Source organism: Heterocephalus glaber, unplaced genomic scaffold, assembly GCF_053883595.1.
Source record: "Heterocephalus glaber isolate CG9 unplaced genomic scaffold, H.glaber_assembly_v1.0 deba00000122, whole genome shotgun sequence".
NCBI lineage: Eukaryota > Metazoa > Chordata > Mammalia > Rodentia > Bathyergidae > Heterocephalus > Heterocephalus glaber.
In genome coordinates this window covers 1,919,378-1,944,074 of record NW_028258138.1, presented here as the reverse complement: position 1 = coordinate 1,944,074, position 24,697 = coordinate 1,919,378, and the positions used below count along the sequence as shown (strand labels likewise).

The window sequence follows — 24,697 nt, the reverse complement described above, 5'->3', positions numbered from 1 at the left end:
GTCCCTCTGGGTGTCCTGGCAGAGTCCTGCTGGAGTCACCATCCGAAGTGACAATGTTTGTTCCGTGTGGCAGGATTCTGCTACTGCAGAGGCCCTGGTGACTCCCGTGTCCCACATACAGAGCCCCTGGGAGTGTGAGGGGCATCAAGCGTCTCTATTCCCATAACATGCCACAAGCCCACCCCTGGGAATGCTCGGCACAGCCCCAAGCACTGCCACCCTGCTGCAGAATCAGAGGACTGCCACGTGAACCCCCATACCCACTCCACTCTGGTCGATGCTTCTGACTTCCGTGACTGCCCTGAGGTTTGCTGGGAGCTCCTGGGTTCCAAGAGCCTCCAGAAACATCCATGCTCTTCACGCCTATGTAAGGCCTTCTGTGAGACAGCACAGGGTGGATTCAGTGGAGCTCGAGTCTGCCCTGGCTGCAGGCTCCAGAGCATGCAGCACTGTGTGGGACCCCTGCTTGCCCCAAAGGACATGGCTCTGGGGTACAGCCTGGAAGCTTCCCAGCCCTGGCCTGTCCTCAGCTATGGACGGTGGGAGGCAGTGGCGGCTGGCATGTGGTCACCCCCAGGCTCTCTGATTGCATCGGCCTGGCCTCCCCAATGCCTGGCTGTGCAGGGCAGAGCCAGAAGGGATGTCCTGGGGCCTGCAGACCAGCATAGTGGGCACCATGGCTCTGGAGCCGCTGGCCCAGCGTGGAGGTGGCCTGGGGGTGGACAGGTGGCTCTGAAGCTGGAGTGACCCCTGCCCATGTCCCTGCCACACCTGACACCAGCCAGGTCTCCAAGGCTCAGGCACCACCCAGTGCCCCCACACACTCTTGGGTCTCTGGCCCCTCGGGGTGGTGGGCACTGTCCCCACCAGAGGACAGGTCAGACCAGAGGCCCAGGTGGGCTCCTCCATGTCAGCCCCAGCAGAAGCGGGCAGAGGCCCCAGCCCACAGCAAGGTGCCAGCCGGGCTCAGCCCAGGCCCATGGGAGACCCCTGCCCAGGGCCCCCAGCTCGGTCTGCAGGTCCCGGCAGCCAACACGTCCTGAGCCCCATCAAGTGCTCAGGGTGGGGAGCAGCACCTGATGCTGGGCACTCTGCCCCGTGGGAGACAGAGACATGGGGCACAGACAGCAGAGCATGTGCCGAGCAGACTACGGGGACCCCGAGGAGAGTCAGGGTGGGGGCCCTAACAGGCCAAGAGGCCCTCCTGTGCTGGAGAGGCTGCAGCCCTGTGCACCCCCGAGGCAGGGCCCGTCACTCTGGTGGCCCCAGGGAGTGACTGCAGGCATGGCCCGCGTCCTGGCACCTGGCCGGCCCAGGAGCTGGAGGGCCCCCGAGGTCCCCCTGCCCCCGCACGGGCCTCCGCTGTGCTCCGGAGGCGAGCTGGACTGCACAGCCAGAGACTTTATTTCTAGAAAAGGCACAGTGCTGCTCGGCCAGCGGCAGTGCAGTGGGAGGTCAGTGCGGCGTGTGGGCAGCACAGGTCTCGGGCCCAGCCAGAGTGCGCCCAGCGTGGTGCGGCAGTGGTCCTGGTGCTGGTCCAGGGCGCAGGGCACGGGCGTGGGGCATGGCAGAGCCGCCCTGCCCAGTGCCGAGGCCAGGGCAGCCTCAGAAGCCCGTGTCCAGGCTGAGCGTGCGCCGCGTGACGTGCTCCAGCTCCCCCGACACGTAGTCGGCCATGCTGATGTGGTAGTGTGCCAGCATCTTCAGCATCAGCCGCAGGTTCAGCCACCACTGCTCCCGGGGCATGCGGTGCCTGTGTGGGCAGCCGGGGGTCAGGAGAGGGGCCCACCCCTGGAGGGGTCAGGCATGGCACTGCCCCTGCCAGCCCTGCTGACCCCTCCCTACACCCTGGCTGGCCACGGGCCACTGCTGTCCGCAGCCTGGCAGGGACATGGGCTCGGGGTCCCAGGAGCCACCCCTGCACACAGCACAGCCAGGGGACTCACTCAAAGTCTGTGTCCTCCTTGAGCTCCGTGACAGGGCTGAAGGCCACCACCTTCTTCCGCAGGCCAATCACGCAGGCTGAGTCTGGGGCGTTGGCGAACACCCGCCCTGTGGACACAGGCACATGGTGGCCGAGGCCAGGGCACCGGGCCCTGGAGGGCAAGGCTGGCTCGGGGCCCCACCTACCCCTGCGGTAGACAGCCCGCAGCTTGTCCGACATCCAGAGCAAGGCCTTCACCCCCAGCTTGGTCCCGTAGTTCCGGTCAAAGGGTGTGGGAGCCCCGCCCTGGACAGAGACACCTTGTCCCTGGAGCTGGCCACAGCCCTGCCTCCCCGGGCGTGGCCTGCAGGCCTTCAGAGCCCAGCTTTGAGGCACTCGGGTACAGGTCAGCATGGCCCCTGGGCTCTGCATTGGCCTCCTGAGGGCCACTGTGGGTGGGGCCAGGGGAGGGACGGGGAGGGGCCGCTGGAGAGGCAGGAAGCTGGGCGCCTCTGGGGGACACCCTAAGCCGGGTCCAAGGGCCCACCTCCCGTCCCAGCCTCACCCCCCCTGGAAGTGCAGCGACAGGCACATGAACCCCTCGGGGAGCAGGCAGGCCACACTCGAGCGGAGGGCAAGAGGCACTGCACACTGCACATGGGTATGCACAGCAGAGCCATCACCTCACACCGATAAGGGGAGCCCAGAACCCTGCGCCCCGCACCTGCTGCAAGTGGCCCAGCACGTTGGTCCGGCAGTCGAAGACACCCTTGCCCTCCGACGAGTAGAGGTTGTACAGGAACTCCGTGGTGTAGTGCTCATGGCACTTCTCGTTCCTGGGGCCACAGGGAGCCGTCGGGGCCCGCCCCAGCCCCAGCCCAGCCCCGGCCCCGGCCCACTGACCGCAGCCCTCACCGCAGCACCAGGCCCCTCTGGATGTCAGTCTTCATCTTCTCCGTCATGTGCTCCACGTTGGCCTGAGGAGCACTCAGGTGAGCCAAGCAGGGGCTGGGTGCCTGGGACCCTGGGTCGGCCCCTGTCCTGCAGCGCGGGTGCAGGAGCCCCGAAGGGCAGTGCCCCACCCACGGCCCTAAGCTGCCACCCCGCTGTCAGAGGCCCAGCAGAGCCGCACCTGCAGGTCGTGGATGTTGAAAGGGTCCTCGAAGACATAGGCAGCGTCAGCACCCACGGCGATGCCGGCCACCGTGGCCAGGTAGCCGCAGCATCCACCCATGGTCTCCACGATGAACACACGGCGCTTGGTCCCCGAGGCCGACTGCTTGATGCGGTCGCAGCTCTGGGGACCACGGGGGCGTCAGGGCCTCAGCCAGCATGGGGCTCTGCTAGGGGCCACACCCTTCAGCTAGAGCGCGCCGGGGCCCACGCCCGCCCATACCTCCATGGCAGCGTTGACGGCCGTGTCCGAGCCCAGGCTGAAGTCCGTGCCCGGCACGTTGTTGCTGATGGTGGCGGGGATGACGCACATGACGATGCACAGCTCCTCGTAGCGCCCACGTGCCTCCACCAGCTGCAACACCCCCTCATAGGCCTGCAGGGGAGCGGGCCAGGGTCGGGACTGTCCCTCGCCCCTGACGGCATCCTGCTCAGCACCCCGCAGCCCGGCACGGTCCAAGGCCACTTCCCAGGGATGGGAGTAGGGAGCAGCAGAGGGCCCTGTCCCAGTTGCGGAGAGCGAGAGCCCAGCACGTGTGCCTTCCTCCCTCCTCCTCTCCCCACCCCAGCACCCGCGTCCAAAGCCCTGGCGAAGCCTTCAGGTCAAAGCCCAGCTCCGACCCACGAGAAAAGTACGGCTGCTCGGGCCACCCGCCTAGCAGCTGAGGTGGCCCTTCCCACACAGGGCTTGGGGACAGGACCCCTGGTGGCCAGAGGAGGGCCTCTCTGTGTCCTGGCCCACAGCCCTCACCTCGAACCCGCCGATGACCAGCAGGGCGTGGATGTTGTGCGTGCGGAGATTCTCCACGATGGCCTCCATGTGGGCCTTGGGCAGGGTCCTGCAGCGAAGAAACGTCAGTGTGAGCATGCGGACTCCAGGACACACACCTGTGTCCCCAGAGCAGATAACCAGTCCAGAAGGCCCCTCTGTTGTGTGCTGAGGCAGAGACGGAGCAGCCTGAGAGGCCTGGGTGCCGCCCTGGCATCCGCTGGGCATGGACGGTGACCGCCAGGGCCCCACCTCCTTCTCATGACACGAGGCTGGAGGGGACGCTTGCTCCAGCCCCTGTGGCCACTCAGCCTCGGGACACGTAGCATCCGGCAGTCGCTGCAGGTGACCATGTTCCACACCCACCGCGTGCAGGCCCCAGGCTCATCCTGATGGCCCCAGACCCCATGAGAACAGCACGGCCACGCCGGAGAGCACAGCTAAAGCCGACAGCTGCCCGGTCTGAGGCCCCCACTGCCTCTGCGGGGCTGGTGTCCCCTTCACCTCCCCTTGCTCCCCAATCCCGGCTGCCCAGCAGCCAGCAGCTCACCTCTTGGTGCCCAGCATGGAGCCACCACGCCCTAGCCAGCCGGCCACGTCATGCCAACCCACTTCCTGCACCTGATGAGAGAGACAGCGTCAGACAGGCCAGAGGCCACCTGACCCTCCTCGGCCGGGGGGGAGGCCAGGCGGGGCTGACATCACACCACAGCCAGGGCTGCATCCCGGACTGCAGGGCATGGCTAAGCAGGTGCAGAGCCCTCTCGAAGCCACCCACCGCCCAGGGCTGCATCCAGGCCCCACCTCAGGCAGCACCCACCCACCTGCTTCCCTCACACTGCACCCACCTGGCCCTTGGCCAGGCCCTCGAAGCCATCGTGCACGACATACACCGTGTGGCCCTGGGAGATGCCGGTCCGCACAGCCGAGCGCACAGCTGCATTCATGCCAGCTGCTGGGGCGCCCACGTTCAGGATGGCCAGGGAGAAGTTGGTCTTTGGTAAAAGAGAGAGGTAGGAGTGTCAGCCACCAGCTGGACAGGGAGCAGCAAGGGGGCAGGTCCCGTGCCAGCCTGGGCACTGTCGCACGCTGAACACAGCACAGGCTCCTGGGGAGGTCAGTGTGACACAGTGCCCACTGCGCCCAGCACAGGGCTCTCGGGCAGCATGGTGGGGTCCACAGGGGAGCAGCCACTGCGAAGCCCTCAGAGCCTCCTGTCCTAGAGCAGGCGGCACGGAAGGGATGTTCTGCTCTCCAGAAGCCATGCAGAGCATGAAGAACTGGCCCGTCAGGGTTGTGCTGCAGTTCATCAACTCACATATTTTGCAAATGGGAAAGGGCCAAGAGATGAAGGAAGGAGAGGGGAGAAGGAAAAGACGCAGAAAGAGCTGATACGTGTCATAGCCGCGCACCGACTCCCCGGGGAAGGTGACCATTACGGTCTGCAAATGTGTACTAACTGAAATAAAAATTAAAGATAAATAAAGGAGAACTTTGCAAGAATAATAAAACCAAACCAAAAAAAAAGGTAAATAAACTCAAACATCCAAAATACTGCTGTTCGGTATGAAATCAGAAGGAAGTCACCAAAGACACTTTGCACCCACGTCCCCACCATCCCAGGAGCTGCCGCGCCCCAGCGCATGGCATGTACCTCGCCCAGGAGCAGCTGCCCTCCAGGGCTCCTGCCAACAGCCAGCCGTGCTGCACCTGGAGGCTGTGTGCCAGCCAGGGCTGGGGCAGGCACAGGGCCCACTTCTGCCTGAGCAGGAGCCACGGGGACTCTGGAGATGGCTGATGGGACACCGGGTGCCAGGCTGGCACACACAGCCCTGCTGTACCACCCCTGTGGGAGGCCTGGGCCAGGACCAAGGCCTCTGCTTGAGCCCAGGATGTCAGGAACCAGCCCCTTCCACTCCTGGTTTTGGAGGGACCACTTTCCTGAGGCCCTCAGCTACAAGGGGTCAGCTCATGCACCCAAGTGACATCGTGGTCACCCTGCTGCTGCAGGCAGGGACAGACAACTAGCCGTCGGCCCTCCCTGCACCTCTCGCCTCAGGCCCAGGCATTGCTACTTGGGACCAGCTGGTCCCACAGTGAAGCCGAACCGAACCTGGGCTCAGGGCTCGGACCCCAGGCAGGAGGGCAGGGTGCTCAGCAGCAGGCAGGCTGTGCGCAGCAGCAGGGCTGCAGAACCAGCACAGGTGGAGCTCGGCAGCCCAAGCTCACCTTCTCCTTGGAAACCTTCTGGTGGGCGAGGAGCTTGTAAATGTTCCAGTTGTTCTCGAAGCTCCTGCAAAGGAAGCGGCTCATGCAGCTCATGCCTCGTAGCCCACAGTGTGTGGCCATGCACTCGGCACAGCATGGCCCGGTCAGGAGAAGCCCCAGGCCAGAAGCGCAGCCAGGAAGGGGCCGGATGCCACGGCTTCCGGTCCCCATAGCCTGGCTGGGCACCAATGACCTCACAGCACAAGGCCAGGCACTCAGCCTGTGGCAGATTGGAAGCTTTGGCAGCAGGCAGGGAGCTCCGCCAGGAGAAACCAACCTGCACGTCTGTCGTGGCCAGGACGCCCCAGAGCCCAAATGCCTGCAGGGCCCCAACCCTGGCAGGGCCACACCCAGGCTGGCCTGGACCTCTGTACACTGTTCTGGCTCCCCCTGCACCCCGCCCCCAGTCCCACCCTGGCCATCCACCCCACCCCACTCCACCCCCGCCAACTTCTTCACCACAGGGCCACCCCACCTCAGCTGCTCCTGATGTCCCCGCAGCACACAGGGTTGGGGGGACCGTGGCCAGGGGCCGCAGGGCCACCTCAGCCACATGCACCCGCTGCAAGGCGCTGCCCGCCGGGACACGGGGAGAAAGCACCCTCACCTGCCACGCAGCTGGATGGCTTCGTCGAACCTCTTGTCGTCCATGGCCTTCTGCACGTCCTTTGTCTTCAAGAAGAGAAGCAAAAAGCACAGGCTCTTGGGAGACCCGGTGGAGGGCGCCCGGCTGACACCTCTGGGTGCTGGGCCCACAGAGCCTGGCCCCGTCCACCCCAGCAACCACAAGCCCAGGCTCAGCACAGACCCCTGGCAACCCGAAGAGGCCCAGGGCACCTACAGCATCCTCGGAAGCCAAGCAGGTCTTCCAAGAACCTCAGCTTCCACCCCTGCACCCAGCTGCAGAGCCCCAAGCCTGCTGAGCAGGACCAGCGTCTCCCCACACAGCCCTACGCCCTCACCACCCGCCTCCCCTGGGCCCCTGCTCGGTCCCCCTGCCCAGGCCTCCCCACTGCTCCATGTCCCTCCCCGTCCAGCCCGTCCTGACCCTGACCGCCCTGTCCTGCGGCCTCCAAGGTCAGCCCAAGCCACTGCCACCACGAAGCTGAGTGACCTCGCTCCCTCACTCAGAGCCCCCCGGACCCCCAGCCGCCCTCTCGCTCCAGCACCGGTCGGCGTCCTCCCACCTGGGGGTGCACTACACTGCCTCTTCCCCTGGACCAAGCAGAGAGGCCTGGGAGGACCTGCCCGGCGGGAGCCCCCAGACCCGCGTCCCGGGAGGCCAGGGCGGGTCAGTACTCACCACCTGCACACACTCCAGGAGGGGCAGCCGCACGGACTGGTTCCCCGAGAGGCTGACCACGCAGGCCGGCGTGTCAGGCGTGGCCTCCAGCAGCGCCATCACTGCCTCCATGCCCATCTTGCTGCTCTGCGGGACGGCAACGGGGCTGTCAGACTGGGGACACGCGCCCTGGCACTCCAGTCCCTCGGGCACCCTCTCCTGGGTACCCCCATCCCGCAGGAAGGCCCAGCCCCACACCGCCCACCGTGAGGGCAGGGCTGCAGCCGAGCCTCAGGTCCCTTCCACAAGACAGCTCACTTGGAGCCCTGTGCCATCACTTCCCGGTGCACGTGCAAGAAATGAGCGTGGGCTTCCGGGGCTGCGCCCACTGAACGGGTCAGCCGCCCCGCCGGGGACGGTCACAAGGGCCGGGCCGCCCAGAGGCAAGCAAGCAGGGCCTGCAGCGGCCGCGATGGGCTCTGTGGCAGGCTGGCAAGGCCTCTCCTCGACTCAGGGCCCCTCAAGGGAGGCCAGCTCCACAGTGAGACCGGGGACCCAGGCAGGGCCCAGCGCAGCACCAGGCAGCCGGCACACACAGCCTCAGCCAGTGCAGGTCCTGTCCCCAGCGGAGCCCTCCCGGCTGGCTCTCGGCCACAGCCTCCCTGGCCCAGACAGTCTCCACTCAGCTCCGGTGGCCTCCCACTCTCAGACCACGAGGTGAGACTCTGCAGCCCTCAGGACAGCAACGAAGACTCGGGGATGGCCGGCAGCGGCCAGCGAGCCCTGGGCCCTGTCCCCACACATGGGCCACCCTCCCGGGGACAGGTCTGCGGCCCTGACCGCTGGCCTGTGGTAGAGAGGGCTGCCAAGGAGGCAGAGGCAGGGTGGCCCCATAGCCCAGGGCCAGGCCTCTTATAAGTGGGGTTGGGGCCGGGCCTCCACCGCGTCCCAAGGACACAGCTGAGGGCGCTCACGGCACCCACTGGGCAGACTCCCACACCCACACCCGCACCCACACCCGCACCCAGCCCAGGTGACGCCCGCCTACCAGGACGCGGTCGAAGGCCGAGGGCGTCCCTCCTCGCTGCACGTGGCCCAGCACCGTCACTCGAGTGTCAAAGCCCAGCCTCTGGACCACCAGCTGCTCATGGGAGAGTCGGGCCGTGGACTCCTGGCCCCCAACATCCTGCCACCCAGGCCCAGCCCTGTGCTCAGCCACTGCCAGCCCGGGGCTCCCAGGACGGCGGGGGTCCATGTGCGAGCCAGGGGTCCGGGCGAGGGTCTGTATGGGGGTCTTCCTGTGTGTGCGCTGGGCCCACTTCCACACAGCAGCCGGGCTGGCCGGGACATGGTCTGACCCTCCCTGCAGCTTCCCACCCCAGGACCTGGACCCCAGGGACAGAACAACGGGCAGATGGGTGGCCCCTGCCGCACAGATGGGGACCCAGGGCTGGGGCTGGGGTGGAAGCCACGGGGCCCCAGCAGGCGACTGCAGCAGGGCTGGGGCACCCTGCCCCTCGGGCCAGCAGTGCCGGCCACCCTGCACTGGCTCTCACTCGCAACAGGGCAGCACACTGTCTCCAGGCGTCTGCACACTCACATCCTTCACGTAGCTGGACGAGATGGGCTTGCCGTTCCGGTCGATGGCACCCTCGGCCAGGATGATGATGTTCAGGCGGGACCCCCGGCTGCGAGTCTGAGCCAGACACAGGGGTTCAGTGCCAGCCCTGAGCCACTCGGCATGGCTACCAGGCACCAGGCGTCTCCTGGACGGGATACTGCCCCCAGAACCCACAGGCACGAGGGAAGGACACCCCCAACTCCGTAGGACCTAGACGGGGTCTGAGGGCAGGGCAGAGGCGGGGCCCACCAGGATCCTGCCCTCCAGACAGGGAGCAGGAGGTGTGGCCAGCCAGGGAGGACCTCTAGGGGGATGGAGACAGAGCTGGGCTCAGACCCAGGGCCAGGACTCAGATCCTACAGGGCCACAGGCCCAGGTTCCTCCCAGGGGGCAGGAAAGAACCAGGATGTGGACCACACCCAGGCCACTTCCCGGAAGGCCCAGCCCCCGGCTCAAGGAGGACTGAGCTGTCCGCACCAAGGCCACCTGGCTGGAAGGGCTGGACAGCTGCCCCAGGGAGTGCAGGGCCTCACCCCGGGCTGCACCTTGCCCTGACCCAGCTTCCTGGAGAAGGTTCCATGACCCTTGACCCCGAGAAGCTCTGCCTAGCCACAGAGAGGAGGAGGGAGAGTGAAGCCCCCACTTTCACGTTAGGACAGGAACTCTGCCAGCCCCAGGCCTGCCCTCTGCCCGCAGGGTGGTCACAGAGCCCCGTCCCTCAGACAGCTAAGACCTGGGCCAGAGCTGCCGGGCAGCTAGGCCACCCTGCACCACAGGCCTGGAGCAGGGGTGCCAGAGTGGAGCCCGGCCTTCCAGTCGGGTGCTTGGGTCTGCAGGGTAGGGTCAGCCCTCGCCACCCAGAGCCCCGCCCCACCCCAAGGGCCACCTCCCCAGCTCCTAGGAGGCCTCCCTCACAGCCAGCCCTGCTGCTGCTGCCGCCTCAGGACCCTGTCAACACTGGCCAGGCTCTCCAGCTCAGACCCAGCCCCAGGGCCCGGCTGCCCTCGGGGTGCACACACCTGGGGACACAGAGCCACCTGCTCTCTGGGCCCCTAGGGTCCTCACCATGTCCTTCACCCTCACAAGGTCACAGTTCCCTGGCACCCACAGGAGCTGAGCGCCCGGCCACCTCTCGCCGCAGGGCAGCACAAGTGAGTACAGGGCCGCTCTGTGCCCTCCCCAGGGGCCACGGGCCAACAATAAGGGGCCAGAGCCCGGGGACACTCCCCAGGGCACCCTAAGGACACAGCCGCCCAGGAGCCCCTCACCTCCCCCAGCCTCTCGCACATGAAGTTCTCCCAGCCGTCCTCGGGGGGCGCCTCGGGGATGAATAGCCAGTCGGCGCCTGAGGCCAGGGCGGACACCAGCGCCAGGTACCTGCGGGCAGCGGGGCTGCTCAGGACCCTGGAGTCCTAGGACTGCACCTGCGCACCCCTCCAGCGCCCCCAGCCCCAGGTTCACACCACTCACAGACGCGGCAGCTGAGCCCCTGCTGCGTGTGCCAGAGCCTGGGGGAGGCGCTGTGCTTCCCCGCCTGCCCACCCTCCCCGCGCGGACCCAGGCACCCTACTCACCCGCAGTGCCGCCCCATCACCTCCAGCACGAACGTCCTCTGGTGGCTGCAGAGCGGGACAGGTGGGGGCGTCAGAGCCAGCCCGCCCCGCTGCAGGCCACGAGTCCTCCTCCCCCCAGGGCTGCCGGGCTGGGGGCCAGCGGCTCTCGGTTCCCAGAGGCGGCGGCCCCCGGGCAGGGCGGGGCCTGGCCGGAGCCCCGCCCACCGCCCTGCGGCCCCGCCCACCTCTGGGCCGTGGTGGTGATGGCGTCTATGACCTCCATGATGCGGTGCAGGGCCGAGTCCGTGCCGATGGTCATGTCGGTGCCGCAGAAGTCGTTATCGATGGAGCCCACCAGCCCCGCGATATTCAGGTGTGAGTAGGTCTGAGCCGCGGTCTCCGAGATCCTGCCTGGGGGGTCACGGGCAGGTCCGGCTGAGGTTCCCCGGCCCTGCCCCTGCCACCTGGGGGGAGCTGGGGGTCGTCACTGTGCAGCCCGAGCCCAGCCTCGCCCTCCCCGGACCGCAGCCCACAGAAGCCCTCAGCCCTGCGTCCCAGAAGTAATGAGGCCCAGGGTCGCTTTCTGGACGCTGACTCAGGATCCCGTGTCTAATGCAACTTGAACTGTAACTGCGTCTCTGCAGCGTGACCCGGCCGAGCCCGCGTCCAGGCCTCCCAGAAAACCGACCGCAAACGCGTCGCAGAGCCCAGCTGGGTCACGCCGAGCGAGCCTGTCCACGGCGGCTGGGGCGCAGCCTGGCCGCGGAGGCCGGCCCGAGAGCAGACCTACCTTCCCTCACCAGCTCCTCCAGCAGGCTGCCCCACTCGCTCCGGAAGATGTTGGCGCCCGTGAGGCTGCCGTCCCCGCCGATGACACACAGGTTGGTGATGCCACGCTGCACCAGGTTGAAGGCGGCCGCCCGGCGCCCCTCCCGTGTGGTGAAGGCCTTGCAGCGGGCGCTGCCGATGACAGTGCCACCCTGCCCAGGAGAGACCAGGCCTGATGGGAGCAGGTGCAGAAGACACCCAGGGTGGCCCCAGACACTGGGCAGGAGCCCCTGGGGTCTTCTTGCTGGTCAGCCTCAGCCCGAGGCTCACGGAGGGCCCAGGTGCCGGGGACAACTGTGGCCACACACGCTGTGGCCCGGGCACCCGCCCTGCGGTGGCTGTGGGGACGAGACACCCGATACTGTCCTGAGACCCCAGCAGCCCTCCTGATGCCCGGCAACCCCAGGCCCCGCAAAGCCCAGGCAGCTGGATGACGCGGCCATGGGGAGCCAGGACCTGCTGGTGCGCGTGTGTGTGTCTCTGTCTACACGCATCCCTGTGTCCGTGTGTGTCTCTCTGTGTCCGTGTCCCTGTCTCTCTGCACGGCTGTCTCTGTGCCTGCGTCACCATCTATGTGTGTGCAAGTCTGTGTCTCTGCTGTGTGTGTGAGTCCAGGGCCTGCGGGGTGGTGTGAAGCTCACCAGCTGGATGATGTTGGAGACGCTGAGCCAGGTGGCCGGCTTGATGTTCTCACCTCCCTCCACGAGGCCCTCGTAGCCCTGCCACAGGAGGACAGGCGTGAGGCAGCAGCCACAGAGCCGACACGGGCAAAGCCTCATGAGCACAGCCAGCAGCCTGGGCAGGACGGTCCCCCGGCTCCCAGCACTCATTCCCGGTGCAGGCTCAGGTCAGGGCTCCCAGATGGCACCAGCACCCGGGAGCCCCAGGCAGCCTTGCTCCCTCCACCCTCAGGGTGGCAGACAAGACCTGCCAGCGGGACTCAGTGGCAGGGACACTCTGGGGTCTCTGTGTGCTGCGGCACCCACAGGCACCCGTGAGAACACACACGTGTCCCTGGAGAGACGCCGTGCGGGTCCACACGTGCGGGTCCACACATGAGGGGACACGGCAGTCCTTGGACGCCTGGGCAGCCCCACGGAGCCCCCAGTGCGCGCAGCCAGCTCCTTGCCCCCTGGGAGGTAGTGGGAGCTCTGGGCTCCTCGGCATGGGCAGTACCAGCCTTTCCACCCTGGCAGCTGCGGCTCGGCCCCTCCCAGAGGATGGCAGCTGCCACCCGGCCAGCGCAGGGCCGGCTCCCCACCTAGCGGCCTGCTTAGAGAGGAATATCACCCACCAGGCCGGACAAGACACGAGGGCTCCAGAGGTGGCCGGACGGAAGGCAGCACCTGCATGCGTCCCCAAGCCCCTCCGGACCCTGTGTCACCTCGCCCTGATGATGGCGCAGATGGCCTTGCGCCCTCCCCTGGGGCTCCCCCCGCCCGGCCCTGGGCTCCTGCTCCCCACTGGCCTCCTACCCAGCTGGAGGACAGAGACACAGGCACCACCGAGGACCACCGTGTGCCTGTCCTGGCCAGCCCGGGCCCCTCTGTCAAGCCAGGCCCCGCCATGCACACAGACGGCTGCAGCGTGATTCCGACACCCCAGGCACTGCAAGGGGCCCGAAACACCCAGGCGCCTGCGAAGCCCAGGGAGCTGGGAGGCGGGTAGGCCCGGCCCTGTCCTGCCTCAGACCCTCCTGCCTGTCTCTGTCCCCTCCCTAACCTTTCTCAACCCAGCTCCTCCTGGGGGGAACCCAGCCCTGCGGGTCCAGTGCTGCTCTTGGGGAACACAAGCAGCCCCCGACACCTGAGCCAGTGCGCTGAGGGCTCTCACCACAAGGCTACACAGCCTTTGGCCCTCTCGTCCCTACTACAAAGGAATCAGCGGCCCACTTTTTTGTTTCCTTTTGTTTTTTGAGACAGGGTCTGGGTATATAGCCCAGGCTGGTCTCAAGCTCAGAGCACTCTGCCTGCCTCAGCCTCCTGAGCAGCAGGATGACAGGCGTGCACCACCATACCTGGTGGGTCAGGCCCACCAGATAGAAGCTGAGGCTCCAGGAAGATCTGCCCCAGACTTGGCCCAGGTCTGGCCGGGTCCTACACCCACTGTGGGACCGGCAGGGAGGGTGGGCCTCACCCAGGGCTCGCTCCTCTATTCACCCCTCGCTCCTCCAGGGCCCCCCGGGAGAACCGAGGGCTGGGGAGGCCGGGCGAAGGACAGGGCCACATGCAGGGAGAGGGGCAGCAGAGCTGGGGTGGCTGCCTTGTGCAGAAAGCATGAGAACAAAACAGCCAGAGGCCCCGGAACCCACAGAAGCCCCCGGTCCCGGGGCTGTGAGAGGGGTGTGCAAGGCCACAGGACACAGGGCGGCCACAACTGCACAACAGGGTCACCCGCCCCTGCCTCGCCGCCGGGACAACCAGCTAGGATGGCGCAGCTGCAGCCTGCGGCGGCCCAGGGCTCGGCTCAAGGGCCCCTGGGATGACGGAGGGCAGGCAGGGGAGGCCCCATCACCCGCCCTCCCCACCCTGGCCCTGCCTGCCATGCCAGGTCTCCGGCTCTGCTCTCCGCCCCACAGGGTCCAACCTTGTGTGCTGCCTGCAGCGCCTCGGCCCAGGCCCCTTTCCCGCCACACACACGCGCACACACGCACACATGCACACACGCGCGCGGCCTCACCTCATAGATGAGAAACACCTTGGCACCCACGTAGATGCCCATGCGGGTCACAGCCCTCACGGCAGCATTCATACCTGCCGGGGAGACGGGGCACCCATCAGGCCACCCTTGGGACGCCGGAGACCCACTGCCCATAGCCACGGGGCTCTGTGCCCAGGGATTCACACACAGGGGTGGCCTCGTCCTCTGCAGGACTCCCAGGCCAGGCCGTGGGGACGGGAGGCACTGGGCGCCCTTGCAGGCACGAAGGACCCGAGGCTCGAGCTCCACCCGGTGCTAAGGAGACACCAGAGGGGCCCAGGCCCCAGCCACCAGGGATGGCCCCACTCTACCCTCCGCGGTGAACAAAGCACTTGCTGGTCACCTGGTCCATGGCCCCTGGCCCCGGGCTTCCACAGCCGCAGGCTGAGGACCGCTACTCGGCAGAGGAGGCAGCCGGCAGGAAACTCACGCCAACCTGGCCCCAAATGCCCCAAAGCTCCTTCCCCAGAGCCCGGGCGCAAGGGGCAAGCGGCACCAGCCCATCCTCAGAGGCCCCAGGCTGCCCTCCTCGGCCCATCGCAGTCAGACCCCAGCGCTTGGGCCCAAGGGTCTTGCCCTCCTCTTGCCTTCCAGGGGGCGCTGTACACCACACCCACAACCCCCCATCTGTCCCTGGAGGAGGCCAGGCCAAGGCCCTGAGCTCCCCCTGCTGGGACACCCTGCAAGAGCTCCAGGGCTCCACACCGGACCCGCTGTGTGGCCTCCACCTGGTTGGAGTCCATGGGTCTCAGCTGGCTGGGGGATCAGGGGCAGTGGGCAGTTTTGAGACAAAGCCCCCGAGCCTGAGGGGCGCGCCAGCGAGCAAAGCCTCCTCAAATCACACAGCAGACAAATTTGCCACTATACCTGCAGCACAGAGGGGCATCAGGTCCCAGAGGGAGGGGAAGGGACCCACCAGAGCCCACCAGGCAGGGGAGAGCTGGGTCTCACCCTGACCCTAGGGCACAGCCCTTGCTGGGCACCAGGCGGGCAGTCGGGGACCTGCCGCTATCCGCGTGTGGGCTGCACACGGACTTTGGCAAGCGAAGCATGTTGCTACAGAACTGCAAACGCCTAGAGCCCCTAGGCAGATGGAGTCGGGCTGCTAAGGCTGAAGCCAGGTGGGGACAGCTGAGCACCCCGAGACCCGGGTGTGGGCTGCAGGAAGACGGTCGCAGGCAGAGCCGCCGCAGACCCGGGGGCAGGGCCAGGCTGGGCCCAGCAGGAAGCACAGGACCCACATGGGGTTTCGGGGGCAAGGCCGCACCACGGTCTGGGCCGAGGGTCTCTGGCATTCCCAGGCTCTGGATGGAGTCCACGTGCTGCTGGGCCACAGCCACCTCACTGTCCGCCCAGGGACAGCAAAGGCCCTGGGGCAGGGTAACCCGTGCATCCGCACACAAGCGACGTCGGGGCGCTCTGCAAAGCCAGCCGTCCTGATACCCGAGACAGAGGTCATGCTGTGGGGCTGCTTGCGGTGGGGCAGTGCCACTGCGTGGGGAGGCCACCTGAGGGGCAGGGGCCTTCTCAGTGCCCTTTCGCCTACTTTCCTTCCTCACAATGAACCCTGGGCGGCAGCCCAGCCCAGTTAGAGCAGGCGGGAGCGGACCGGCACTGGCCATCAGCTGACGGGTGGCCGCCCTCCCAGGGCCAAGGGACACTGAAGTCTGAAGAGGATGGTGTCACGGCAGCGATGGTCACAAGATGCCACCAGGCCTGTCGGCGCCAGCGGTCAGTCATCGGGCAACAGGCAAACTCAGGGAACCCTGACAGCACCGTGGGGCAGGGACAGGAGGGACACGCGCCCAGGCCCCGAGGCACAGGCAGGAAACAAGCGGCCACGTGGGCAGCAGGGAAGGCAGTACCCACTGGCTAGGGACAGGGAGGGGCTGCAAGAAGTGGCCAAGGGAAGAAGCAGTGCCCACGCCAGGGACAGGGACGAGAGAGACCAAGGGTGGAGCCAGGCTGCTTTGAAGTCTTCCAGCAACTTCTGCGCAAATCACTGTGATTATAGACATCCGAGAACAGCAAGCACCTCCAACCCCTGACACGGCCAACACCCTGGGCTGGGGGCCAGGGAGAGGCTCGGATGCTGGGACAGGACTTCCGGCTGGCTGCCAGGGACCTTCGAGGCGGCCTGTCACCCATCCCCACTCTTCTTACAGAAGGGGACACGGAGGCCAGAGGTGGGCTTGGGTCACAGAGCCGGTCAACACCGGCTGGCCCCGGGGCCCAGATCTGGTGGCCAGACAGTGAAGCTGAGGGACTCCATGTGGACAGGGCTCTGGGGGAAAGAGCACCCCCGGGTCGCCATCCCCGAGCCACGGTCACTCAAAACAGACACCGAGGGCATAAGGAGGCCAAGTGCAGCCTGGGCCGCCCTCCAGGACCGCGTCATGGGAGTGGTGCTGGCCCAGGGAACGCATCCAGGCGGCTCTTCAGAACTTACACAACAGAAGGCCCTGCCAACTCCAGCCAGCAGCAGCCACCCTGACCCAGTGACCCCAGGCCTGCACCTGGGTCCCCCATCAGCCCAGGCACTGAGCTGGGGCATCTGTCTCCGGCCCAAGGCAGCCCCAACACTGAATCAGGACCACAGTGGACTCGCAGACAGCGCACACAGGGCCGGGGAAGGGGACACCACAGGACACAGACAGGCAGCCAGCAGATACTGTGATGGGCACAGGCCCAGGGGTCCACCCGGAGAGCCCCAGCGGGGCTGCTGGGGGCTGGGGAGCCCCTCAGGCGGACTCTGCCCAACTTCCAGCACCCTAGCCAGCGCCCAGAGGGCCTCCGGACTCTGCCCTCTCCTCCAGCCTCCAAAACCCCTTATCTGTCACCCTGGGTGGCCCTGCCCTCAGGGGCCCCCTTGGGAGGGAGCAAGGTCACGCCCTGCAGGGCTTACACTTCCCCACCCTTAGATGGGGCCACCTCCGGCCGCTCCCCGCCTCCCCCGAGCCCGTGGCCCCCGCCCGCCCGGCCAGCGGGGCGCGCTCTGGGAAGCGGCCACTGTTCAGCCGCGAGCGCTCGCTCTGTGCCATGGATGTGCAGCCGGCAAACAGACCACAGCCCGGGCCAGGGCAGTGACCCAGGCTGCAGGCTGGTGTCCTCCCCGGCTCCTCGGAAGGGTTTGTCTCCATCTCCTCAACTACTATTTGACTCCGTAAGGAGACAGCCCCGGCCCAGCAGCAGAGCCTGAGGGTGTGCCTGGTCCAGGCCACCACCTGCCTGCTCCGCCCAGGGCGGCTGGCTGCACAGTTGGCACCCGGCCCTCCCAGCCCTGAGGCTGAAGGCCAGTCGGGTGGAACCAGGCACGGGAGAGGGGCTGAGGGGAGGCGAGACCTCCAGGCTAGGCACCCACCCAACCTGCCCGGCTGGCGGAGGCTGCAGATGCGCCCAGGTGCCCGCACCAGGGCCCGAACTGCACTTGGCTAAGGAAACCCCAGCCCCAGACGTCTGGCTGGGCTCCCGGCGCCCTCTTCCACACCCAGGCTCCGATTGAAGGGCGCAGGGAGGAGCCCGGAGGAGGAGTCCAGGGCGTCTCTCCGCACCCACGGGGCTGGCCGGGCCAGCGGCTCGGCTGGGGGACGCTGGGCCGGGCCCGTCCTCCGGGGTTGTCCGCGGCCCGGCCCGGTCGCACGTGTGGCGGAGCGCGGGGCGGCACGGCCACGCCCCGGGACGGGAGGCGGAGCGCGGAGCCGTGGCCGGCAGCACGTAGACGGCCGCCAGGTCCGGGGCGGCGGGGCCCGGGAAGGAGTCGCCCCCCGCAGCCCACCTTGCGCGTCGCCGCCGCTGGTCAGCACCCCGATGGCCTTGCCGGCCCCCGACGCGCGCAGCTTCTCCAGGTCCACAGCGGCCATGGCGGCGACCCAGGAGGCGCTGTTCCGCCGCTGCTGCGCTCGCCCCGCGCCCTGCGCGCCCCGCCCCGCGCCGGCCCCGCCCCGCGCCACTTCCGGCGGTGACGAGAGCGAGAGTGGCGGCGGGGACGGGCTCGACCCAGCCGGGGTCTGCAGCCGCCCAGGCTGAGGCGCTCCTCGTGGGGGCGTTTGCAGTCGGGCGTGTTGGTGAGCGGCCTGGAGCCGGGCCGGGCAGAGTCCCGGGATCCCCGCACTCCGGGAGGATGAGGCAGGACAACCGTGCACGTTTAAGCCCAGCCTGGGGGGACCCCGTTCCCAAAGAAATAGAAAGGGCCGGGGATGCAGCTCTGTGCAAAGGCCTTGGCTTCCGTCCCCAGCGCCAAAAAAAGTTGGGGGGCCGGGGATGTGGCTCAGTGGCACCGCGCCTGCCTCGCAAGCTCAAGGTCCTGCGTTCGATCCCCGGTACCAAAAAAAAGAAAAGCTGGGACAACACGTTTCTCCCCGACTTAGGGGATTCGCGAGGTCCTCGGAACCCCACCCCCGGCAGCGTGGGCATCGCGGTGAGCGGCGCCCTCTGCTGGGCGGTCGGGGTGGGCCCAGCCGCAAGGACTGGACAGGCAGCGCTCCCGGGGGGGGGGGGGCGGGGCCTCCCGAGCAGGCTCCGGAGTGGGGGCGGCGCTGCCGGATCCCCCCCCCCCCCCCCCCCGGCTCGGGGCCGGGCCTCGTCGCGAAGCGAGCCCTCGCGGCCGGGAGCGTGGTGCACGGGAGTGCGGGTCGCTCACGGACGCCTACGTGTGGCCTTCATTTCCTGCTTCCCATCCTCACCCATGTGCGCCTGCCCGTGGGCTGTGAAATACACAGCGTCAGCAGTGAGAGGAGCCCACACTCGGAAGTGGCGGGGCAGACAGCAAGGCGGCGACGTGCGGAGACCCTGCGCAGCCCGAAGGGTCCATGGAAAGGGTGGCCGCTCCCCGAACACACACAGGACTAGGGTTAGACGCAGCCCCCGCCCCCGGTCCCAGACGGGAAGCAGGGTCTCAAGCACACACTTGCTCCCGTGGGCTCGCAGAGAGGCAAGCAACATGCTGTCTGTCCGTCCTCACAGGGAATATTAGGCTGCCTGAGAAAGCAAGGGCATCCTCACACACAGCCACCTGGGTAGGCCTTGAAGGCACTGAGCTAAGTGAACGAAACCACCCACGAAAAGACAAGTACTGCAGGATCCCCCTCAAGAGGTCCCTACGGCAGGCGGCACTGTGGGCAGAAAGTGGGTGGAGGTGCAGGGCTGGGGACACAGGTTCGAGGCCAGTGTTAACTGGAAGGAGGTTGGGATTGGGAAGAGGAGGTGGGCAGTGGCGATGGCTGCACAACACTGCGAACGACTTCAGTGCCCTTCAGAATGGTTTCCATGCTAGCACTGGGCGTGGTGGCACACACTGTAGGGGTGGATAGAGTGAGGTCACGCTTGGAGACAGCCCGCATCTGGCCCTGCTCTTCTGTGGGGTGTCCTGTACCTCTGCCGCGGAGTCACTCGGGCTGCAAGCCTGCTTGCTGTTGCCATGGAGACAGCCCTGGGGTTTCCTCACCAGCCCATGCTGGCTAGCGGCTTGGTGACCTCCAGGTCCCGGCAGTGGTGGCAGGTCCTCGCTGCCCGGTGGAACTGAGAAGCCCTCTGTTCCTGCTCCAAGTGTGTTCTGGGCCCCCTGACTCAGGATGTGGTGCAGCCGCAGCCCACTCACCGGGCTCAGCCCACACCCAAGACTTGGCACAGAGCGCTGTCTCCTGAGGAAGGAGTGGGATCGCTCGGGTTGCAGGCACGGCCGGGCCTGTCCGGGTCCTGGGACCAGCCAAGGTCAAGGTGCCTGGCAGACCCTGGCCTGGGGCAGGCCTATGGCCGGGAGTGTGTTGTTCTGTCTCCTTCTCAGCCCCCGGCTCTCGGGAAGCCACAGTGGCCTTCAAGCTGATGCCCATGTGCCCAGGGTACAGAGGGGCAAACCGTGGAAAAGAATTTGGCCAGATCATCAGGGCCACGGCGCCAGGCCTGACACAGATAAGGCCCCGGGCCACGCTGACCTGGTGTTACAGGAAATGATACTGGAGTTGAAATACGAAGTGTTGTATCTCCCAACCTGCTAACTATACCATAGAAATGGAAGAACAAGTCCTAGGGATGACGGAGGTTAAGAGTTAGACCTTTATTGATAGGACAGCTCCTGAGGGGCAGCAGGGGACCCGAGTGGGTAGCTGGAGACCCCAATCCGTAAGGGAGTTTTATAGGGTGAAACCCACATGGGCCACGCCATGAGCACCCAATAAAGTTACAAGCGTAGTCACCTAGGTAACGGTGTCCAATTGGGAAGCAAGTCATGAACCAAGGGTGGATGGAGAGAACAAGGATTCTCCTAGGGGACAGTGGGTCTAGAGGTCTCGTCACACCCAGGGCGGCCGATGTCGTCTAGGCTTCGTTAGGCCCAGGTTGGTCCTTTGAGGAAGTGTGCAGGTCTGGTCATTGAGTCTTTATCCTGAGGCCCGAGTTTGGTTCTCAGCCCAGGTGTCTCTGGTGCTGCTGTGGTGTTTCGCCTTTGTCTTGTCCTGACCGTCTGAGGACCCAGCCCTATCTGATGCCTGTGATGTTCCTGCCTGACTCATCTGCCCATAATACTGGGGCCTCACATCAGGAGATGGACGGGTGTCGGAGGACACTGGGGACGCAGCTGTGGGCCTGTGAGTGCCTGGAATGGACGGCCCAGCCCTGACCACCCTGCCCAGCCAGCGCAGGGCTGGCCACAGGCTCCTTTCACATCAGTCACTTCTCGGACAGCCTGCTCTGCAAGTCACTTACAGTTTGTAGGACAGCATGTGACACGCCTGTAATCCCAGCTCTGGGAAGCTGAGGCAGGAGGATCTCAAATTGGAGGCCTGCCAGCCCACCTAGGAAGGGGGAGTTTGCTCAAAAGTAAACAAACAAAAAGGGCTGGGATGTAGCCTGGTGGTCAAGCACTTCCCCGCCATTGCAAGCCCCTGGGTTCAATCCCAGAACTGCAGAAACAGAGAGAGAAGCTTAAATGTGGCATGATCTCCCTGCTACAAAAACCAAAAATGTGTATAAAAGAAAGCAAAATAAAAGATGGAGAATAGGAAGCAGGAAGGTAGACCTTTTCCAAAAGGGAAGGAGACCAAGAGAGGAGAGAGGGCGGGGAGAATTGCAATGTGTAGGGTACCGGCCAGGGCAGATTGCAAGCCAAGCCAGGGGAGCCACTGCTCTGTCTGAGCGTGCAGCTCACGGTAAGATAGAGAAGTAGAGTTTACAATGAACAGTGTATTTGAAGGTGGGGAAAAGGGGAAACAGCCTCTGGAGGGCCAGTGCATTCCAAGGGAGACACCTGCATTTCCAGCTGCAGCTCCTTTTATTGAGAGCACAGGCTCCTGGAATCTGATTGGCTCCCTGGCTCGTCTTTCAACCTCACCTTGGATTTCTCCTGGCCATGACTTTTCCCTGTCCCTTGGTGAAGGGTAAAATTATGGTTTTGTGGACAGGAAGTTTACACTTAAGGATTAAGCAAAGGGGAAGTTTGTGATGCTTATGTTAATCGCTCTTCCAGGATCTTGCAGAGCTTAGTTTCTTTGCCTTTGTCCTTTAATTGCTGGAGTCTAATCTGCAGGGTAGAAGCCTCCCTTGGTATATGTTAACTTTTTTTTTTTTTGGTACCGGGGATCGAACTCGGGTCCTTGCGCTTGCACAGCAGGCGGCAAAACCACTGAGCTAAATCCCTCGCCCGGTATATGTTACCTTTTAACAAAGCTCTGAGGCCTTCCTCCTGTCCTTCCCACCCACTGGCCCCTGTCCCTACGTCAGGCACGCGCACCAGCTGCCCACGAGGAAAGTGATCAGTATGTGCTGAAACGAGTACCAATAAAATAGAAAGGAGAACTGTTTGCCAAGGGAAGGCCATCTGTAATTCCCTGTAATGGGCCCCTGTCTTCATTGTCCTCCATTTTCTAGCTGCACACTGTTTTAAAGCTTACTTCTCATCTGTTCACTCACCAAGCCTGCACTCATTTTTGTTGTCGGGACAATGTCCCTGGCTCTGACTGTCATTGTATTTTCAGTTTCAGGGATTCCACGGATGCTGCCACGCGCCCCCCGGTGGCGCTGGGCTCTCACTGCGGCAGACGCTGTGCTCGCCTGCACAACCAGGAGGGGCCAGGTCAGTGGGCGGCACAACAGGAAGGAGAGATGGTGCTGGGGGCCTGCGCCTGGCCAGCAGGCGGTGGCCAGGAGGCATGAGGTGAGGCCTGAGGGTGTGTCCTTTAGGGCAGGGATCAGCTAGCACCTCCCTTGGGCTCCACCCTCCCTGCAGCTCAGAGCCAGGCCAGGGGGCAGCTCAGGGACAGCGGCAGGCAAGAAGAGGCTGGTCTCCGAGGCTGAGTGGCCAAGTGGGCCTGTCCCTGGGACACCCCTACACAGGCAGCAGCCCAGCCCTGGAGGGTGGGAGCACTGAGGGCACTGCAAGTCCCACATCCCTAAGATTCAGAGAAGGACCCTAGTCACTAGGTTAACAGTTGGGTGATTTTCCAGTTCTGCTTACAGGGCAGGGTTTGTGAGGAATGTGGAATTCATTTAATCTAATCAAGATTCCAGCCAAGAGTTCCAGCCCCAACTTGCTCTCTGAAATCCACTGGTTTCCTGAAATCCTTTTTCTGAGCCCAGCGGGCCTGTCAACACCACCAGATTCTTCACCTGCTTCCCCTCTAGGACCCCCAGGTGGAACCCGATGGTCCCAGGAAGCCGCCTCTGGCAGGACTGATCACTAGTAATCTCAAATCCGCAAAGCCAAGATCAGGGCCTGGGGACCAGCCCTGAGGCAGCCCCCTGCAGACAGGCAGAGGTCAGGGCTGCCATGTGTCCCCTGCTAAAGAAAAAGTGTGCATGACACTTGCTAAAGATGCCAAAGCAAAGCCAGGCCGGGTGGTATTACTGGGATTTGAGGTGCTGGAGGCTTCTCCTAGAGGTGGTTTCTGGGTTCTTTCTGTTCTGAGCAAAGAACCAGTTGGTCAACAGAAGCGAAAAAGGTAAGGAGGTTTTACACTTAGTAAAGATAAGAAAAGAAACAGGCTTGGCAGAGTGAGTTTGGGCCAATAAAAGGAGGAAAAGTACACTGCACACTGTGGGAGCAGCGGCACAGAGCGCTGGGTGACCCCTCTGTATCTCCCGTCCTCAGGCTGGGTCAGGTCCAGGTCCCCTTTGGAAACCTGCTCAGTTCTCTGGGAGGAACTAGAGACGGTGCCCTCTGACGGGTGCACAGCAGGGCTAGGGGAGCTCTGTGAATGTGTCCGGGGACTTTGTACTTGGAGGCCACATCCAGCTCTGCCCTGCCCTGGGCTCCTGCCTCGGTGGAGCACATCTGTAATCCCAACACTTGGGAGGCTGAGGCAGGAGCAATGAGAGTTCCTGGCCAATCTGGGCTACATAGTGAGACCCTGTCTCTAAAATAGATAGGAGGGGGTTGGGGCAGACTTTGTCCAAGGGGGCCACTCTCAGGAAGACTTGGCCACAGAAGAGAGAGATGGCACTCCGTGCCGAATCCACAAGAACAAGCTGGGTGGCCATGGTGGGATCACTGGGAATAGCACAGGTAGCACTGAGAGGCCTCGGCCCTCCATCTGAGAGAGGAGACCACTTCCATATGGAATTGGGCAGCTGTGGGTTAAGGAGGCAACTGTGCTCTTTGTAGAATGCACCTGAGCAGCCATGACAACTCCTGTAACCTATCCGCAAAGGAGCGTGATGGACTCAGGAAGTCCTGCTAGAGCTCTTTGCTCTCCCCTCCCACTGCTCTGCTGTGTAAATCCTGCTTGCTCTATTCCCAGGGAAACTCCAATGGAATTAAGCGTCATAGATGGGGAAAAACGGTATATAAGGAAACAAAACTTCTCTTCGGGGCTCTCAAGACTGACAGGAGTCACTCACTGAAGCGCCGGCATCGTCAAGAGCCGCTTTTGCTCCTGTCTTCCTGTTAAAGAGTTACCTGTGCTGGGGCCCTGTTTCCTGCTTCACGTCCACCTCAATCTGGGCAGCACCCCAGGCCAAGCGGAGGAGAAACAGAAATAAAAGTAACAAAGACTCAGGAAATCTCTGAAGTGCCAGGCCAAAGCACCTGTGCTAGATCCTGTAGCCCAGCCTTCACTTTCCCCCACTCAAAGGAGTTGCAGGTTGTCAGAGCTCTCTGGCAGTCATTTCTGGCAATCGCCCAGAGATCCATTGACAGGCCTCGGGGTAGGGTGCATGTCTTACAAAGTCTGAAAACCTGGTTTATCTTGGCTCTTCCTAACCCTCCGCAGCCCGGTACATCTTTCCAGTTCTGTCACACTCCTTTCTGCTGGCATGGACCCAAGAACTTTCCACCGTTAACTGTAATAAATGTAGCCACTTTTTCTTTGACCACTGGGTGTGTGTTTGCAATTCTTTCCTCACCAGACACAAGGGCCTGGAGTCTATCACCGGATCAGGAGGAGCCATCAAGGCTAGGGACTGGCTGAGCCGACCTGACACATCCTTGAAGGATCAGGTCAGCATGGTGGGCTCTTGGGGGGGGGGGAATCTGTCAGCTGTGGGGGAATCAGAAAAACTGAACTACGAGGGCCGAGGATGGTGCCCAAGGTCAAGGCCAAGTAAAGCACCCACCAGAGCCTGACTCCAGCTGGGTCCAGGAGAGACTATG

At 64.7% G+C, this 24,697-nt stretch overlaps 1 protein-coding gene and 1 long non-coding RNA gene across 3 annotated transcripts; one reads left to right on the top strand and one right to left on the bottom strand.

Annotated features, from left to right (window-relative positions):
• Positions 1-1,381: 1,381 nt before the first annotated feature.
• Positions 1,382-18,025, bottom strand: Pfkl (phosphofructokinase, liver type). The gene is made up of 22 exons (XM_004842485.4): positions 17,894-18,025; positions 14,098-14,171; positions 12,060-12,137; positions 11,381-11,570; positions 10,836-11,001; positions 10,612-10,656; positions 10,306-10,414; positions 9,017-9,112; positions 8,465-8,557; positions 7,438-7,563; positions 6,742-6,806; positions 6,096-6,159; positions 4,715-4,861; positions 4,417-4,487; positions 3,849-3,936; positions 3,321-3,473; positions 3,057-3,221; positions 2,840-2,901; positions 2,649-2,760; positions 2,131-2,230; positions 1,947-2,052; positions 1,382-1,753 (listed from the first exon to the last, which is right to left on the bottom strand). The coding sequence occupies exons 1-22, from the start codon at positions 17,976-17,978 to the stop codon at positions 1,606-1,608; spliced, it is 2,343 nt and encodes a 780-aa protein (XP_004842542.1). The 5' UTR covers positions 17,979-18,025; the 3' UTR covers positions 1,382-1,605.
• LOC101724746 (uncharacterized) lies at positions 17,108-24,417 on the top strand. Of its 2 annotated transcripts, none has more exons than XR_015451318.1 (3): positions 17,108-17,246; positions 22,086-22,264; positions 23,847-24,417. It is a non-coding gene; the product is annotated as an uncharacterized LOC101724746 (long non-coding RNA). The 2 variants fall into 2 exon arrangements; XR_205148.3 differs by lacking the exon at positions 17,108-17,246 and adding an exon at positions 18,061-18,182.
• Positions 24,418-24,697: the final 280 nt, after the last annotated feature.

What these genes read in the sequence shown, in the direction of transcription:
- Pfkl (XM_004842485.4), bottom strand. Translation starts at nt 17,978, where the DNA reads ATGGCCGCTGTGGACCTGGAGAAGCTGCGCGCGTCGGGGGCCGGCAAG. An exon ending in GTGATGGGGCGGCACTGCGG is followed by an intron (nt 10,415 to 10,611) that starts GTGAGTAGGGTG and finishes CGCTGCCCGCAG; the next exon opens with GTACCTGGCGCTGGTGTCCG. An exon ending in TCCTGGAGTGTGTGCAGGTG is followed by an intron (nt 6,807 to 7,437) that starts GTGAGTACTGAC and finishes CTCTTCTTGAAG; the next exon opens with ACAAAGGACGTGCAGAAGGC.